The sequence below is a fragment of the Chlamydomonas reinhardtii genome, chromosome 13 (genome assembly GCF_000002595.2).
Source record: "Chlamydomonas reinhardtii strain CC-503 cw92 mt+ chromosome 13, whole genome shotgun sequence".
NCBI classification, from domain to species: Eukaryota; Viridiplantae; Chlorophyta; class Chlorophyceae; order Chlamydomonadales; family Chlamydomonadaceae; genus Chlamydomonas; species Chlamydomonas reinhardtii.
The window spans coordinates 3,185,093-3,188,153 of NC_057016.1; the positions used below are offsets into that span (position 1 = coordinate 3,185,093).

The following is a 3,061-nucleotide window of genomic DNA, read 5'->3' on the forward strand; positions in this document are numbered from 1 at the left end:
CCGCTTGCTTGGGCCGCGACTGGGCTGGCCGCCTGGGCGACGGACGGCTGGTTGCAGCCCTCCTGCAGGAAGCATTAGGGCGATTGGCCGAGTTTGACTGAAAGCCTTGGGGTTGTTTGAAGACCCGATGGTGATGCATTCATTTTCCCACATTGCGGGCCAGGCCGGTGCAAAAACACAGGGTGGTAAATACCTGTGTGGATTCATTCTTAGATCAGTCTATGACTGACTGACACGGCAACGGTACTTTGCCGAGTGCTTGTGCTTTTGTGTATCAGGTGTTCCCATACGCTCACAGTGGCTTATCACCGCAGATGTGTCAAATAGGAATGCACGCGATGGCCAGGGATGGCCTAGGGTCAGTGGGGGGGACTGTGCGCGTTCGGTGGTACATAGCAGACGGGACGGGCAGTACGTTCCGATGGCTGGAGGAGATGTGTACTGCCCAGCCACGCGTAATGGATGCCTGAATGTTGTGGGGAAGGGTGTTGCAGGGACGGACGGCGGCGGCCGGCAGCTTCAGGCAAGTCGTAATGGGGCATCGGCATGTGTTTGTTATCGGGCACTCCAGGGGGCTTGCGGGGACGAAGGGTGGCCCCGGCCGCGAAACATGCCAGGGGTACTTAAGTTGCGGCGGTCGGCAGTTACGTTGCATAAGCGCTTGTGGACACTTTGGCCAGCAGCGGCGCCAGCAGGGTTTGCAGGGGTTTGCTGCTGCACGTGCTTCCCTGATGCGGAGGCGAGAGAGTGTTATCACTCATCACCCTGCCCATCGATGAGGTGCGTTGGGCTGCTTGCTGGACAGACGGGCTGGCTGGCAATGGATGTGGAGGCGGCACATCATGCTGTGACGACACAAAGGCAGGTGGAAGACTTGTCAGGGGGCCTCGGGCAAGGTGTCGGGCAGCACACGCAGCAGCCGAGTCCCTTTCGACACACGCAGGCATTGGGCCGCCGTTTGCCTTAAAGAGAAGCGACGTCGTTTGTGTTTATTGTGGGCACGTGCAGTACTACCGTCTTGCGGGGGGGGGCGGGGCTTCATCGCGGTTTCGTCATAGTGACAAAAAGGTCGGGAACAGACAGCAGACTCCAAAACAGTGTAACATAATTTCGCGGCCCATTATTTATTATATCCTAATTTCCATCATCGGGTTCCCGAGAGCTCAGAGAATCCGGCAACGAAATTTGTTCTGGTCCGACTTCATAGCAGCCGCTACACGCTGTGTTACATTAAGCATGCTGTACTAAAGTAAGAGTTCGCTGAAAGGCGTGGTGGCATCTTCAAAAGGAACGCGGAACTCGCAAGCCTTGGCAGCTACGCTGCTGCCAGTTGCGATGGTACCGTTGGATACAGACGTGCAACTGGCGAGTCCAAATGCAGCTGTGCCAGCTGCGTCCGCCGTGGTGAGTCCGGGTACGCCCAGCCGCTCTTGCTCAGTTCCCGCGTCCAAGTTTCAGCCCTGTCTGATTCCATGTACTTCACATGTTTATTTGTATTGCATCTGTATGCTTGACTTTCCCTGCCGCGCTGGTTGCGTGCACCGCTTGCAGGGGAAGGAATCCTTCAAGCTGGTTCTTGGGCACCTGGCGTCCTTATGCCGCATGGGCAGCTTCTCTTACTCGTCCGCAGCGTCATCTCCCAAAGAGAGCGGGTGGGTGCGCAGCTGGTTACGAGCTGCCGAAACGCCTGAATCGCGACGGCGTCAGGCGCAAGCAGCGGCTCAAACTGTATGCTGGCTCTTTTGTTGTTGTAGGCCGTCGATCAGTCGGTCCGCGAGCATGTTATCTGACGACTACCTGCCGCCAGAAGAGGTGCGGCGCTTGGACTTCCAAAAGCCGACCCCCAGACATGACGGTATCCGCTTGCGACTCCCTCTGCGGCCGCCCCGCTTTGAGCCCAGCCTCCACACACCTACACATGCCCCACCCAACCGAACCTGTTTCCTATCCCTCATCAACTTGCAACATGCACCAATCGCGCAGCCCGAATGGATACGAATGGCGGCAAAGGCCTACGGCAACAACCAACACCCCGCCGCCGCCGCCGGCCCCGCCGCCGCCGCAGTCCGCGGCGGCGGCGCCGCCTCTCGCTCCCGGCCCGCCAGCCGCCGCAACAGCGCTCTTATTCCCGGCACACCCGGCACACCCAAGGGGGGCGCCGGCGGGGGCCCGGCCGGTGCCTCAGGCCCCAGCCCCTCGCCGCTGCGACACTGCGTCAGCGGCGCCCCGCTCACGCCCGCCGCCGCCGCCGCACTGGCGGCGGTCACCGACGGTTATAACGCCTTTGGTTACGTGCTAGGTGGTGGTGGCGGCGGGGGAGGAGGAGTCAGTGGCTTGGCTGCGGGAGGGCTGTCAGACGTGGCGGGCGTGGCCGGCAGCGGGCACGCGGGCGGTGGCGGTGGTGCAGCAGCAGCGGCGACGCGGCGGCAAGGGGATCCGGGGGCGGGCGCAGGTGCGGGGTCTGGGCCGGACAGCGGCAGCAGCCCCCCTGCGCCGTCGCCCTCACCGCCGTCGCCCTTCCTGCTGCGGGCGGGCGCGCAGACGGAGGAGCTGTACGACCGGTGGGTCCGCACTCCACGGGGTGTCCTGGGGGGGGGGGGGGCGGGCGGCGCGATGGTGCTGGGGGTGCTGTGTTGTTTTGGGGCATGGTGGGGTGGCATGGTGGGGCATGGTGGAATGGCATGGTGGGCTAGCCCGTGCCGTGGTCTGGGTGTCGCAACCACCCACCAAAAGTGCACCACACCACTGACACCAACAAAATTGTGCCGCAGGTTCGGCTCGTTTGAGGGCCTGTCGGCGGCTGTTGACGACTTCTACCACCGCCTGTGCGGAGACCCATGCATCGGGGGCGCGGTGCGGGAGGTGGGTGATGGGCGGGGCCATGAAGGGTGGTTTGTGTGTGCGTGTGTGCATGTGTTGCGCCGGAGCGGTTGTGTGTCTGCGCTTTTGGGGGGAGGAGGGCATTTCAGGGCTTCCCTACGCTCTTCCTTCCCTCACTGCTACTGCCGGTCCCGTGCTGGTTCCGCTACTGCTGCTGCTTCTACTGCCGCTGCTACTGCCG

At 62.5% G+C, this 3,061-nt stretch overlaps 2 protein-coding genes across 3 annotated transcripts in view; both read left to right on the forward strand.

Annotated features, from left to right (window-relative positions):
* CHLRE_13g585400v5 (uncharacterized protein) overlaps positions 1-763 on the forward strand; it is an 11,312-nt gene extending 10,549 nt beyond the window's left edge. For both annotated transcript variants that reach the window (XM_043069656.1, XM_001693556.2), the window contains one exon: positions 1-763. This exon is cut by the window's left edge and continues 2,094 nt beyond it. The gene's annotated coding sequence lies outside the window, so the exon portion shown is untranslated.
* A 338-nt stretch (positions 764-1,101) lies between these two features.
* The window catches only part of CHLRE_13g585450v5 (uncharacterized protein), a 6,212-nt gene continuing 4,252 nt past the window's right edge, over positions 1,102-3,061 (forward strand). The window contains exons 1-5 of the mRNA XM_043069657.1: positions 1,102-1,404; positions 1,552-1,652; positions 1,755-1,812; positions 1,984-2,561; positions 2,772-2,862. Coding sequence (XP_042917632.1) covers positions 1,780-1,812; positions 1,984-2,561; positions 2,772-2,862 — 702 coding nt within the window. The 5' untranslated portion in view covers positions 1,102-1,404; positions 1,552-1,652; positions 1,755-1,779. The remainder of the gene's footprint in view (positions 1,405-1,551; positions 1,653-1,754; positions 1,813-1,983; positions 2,562-2,771; positions 2,863-3,061) is intronic.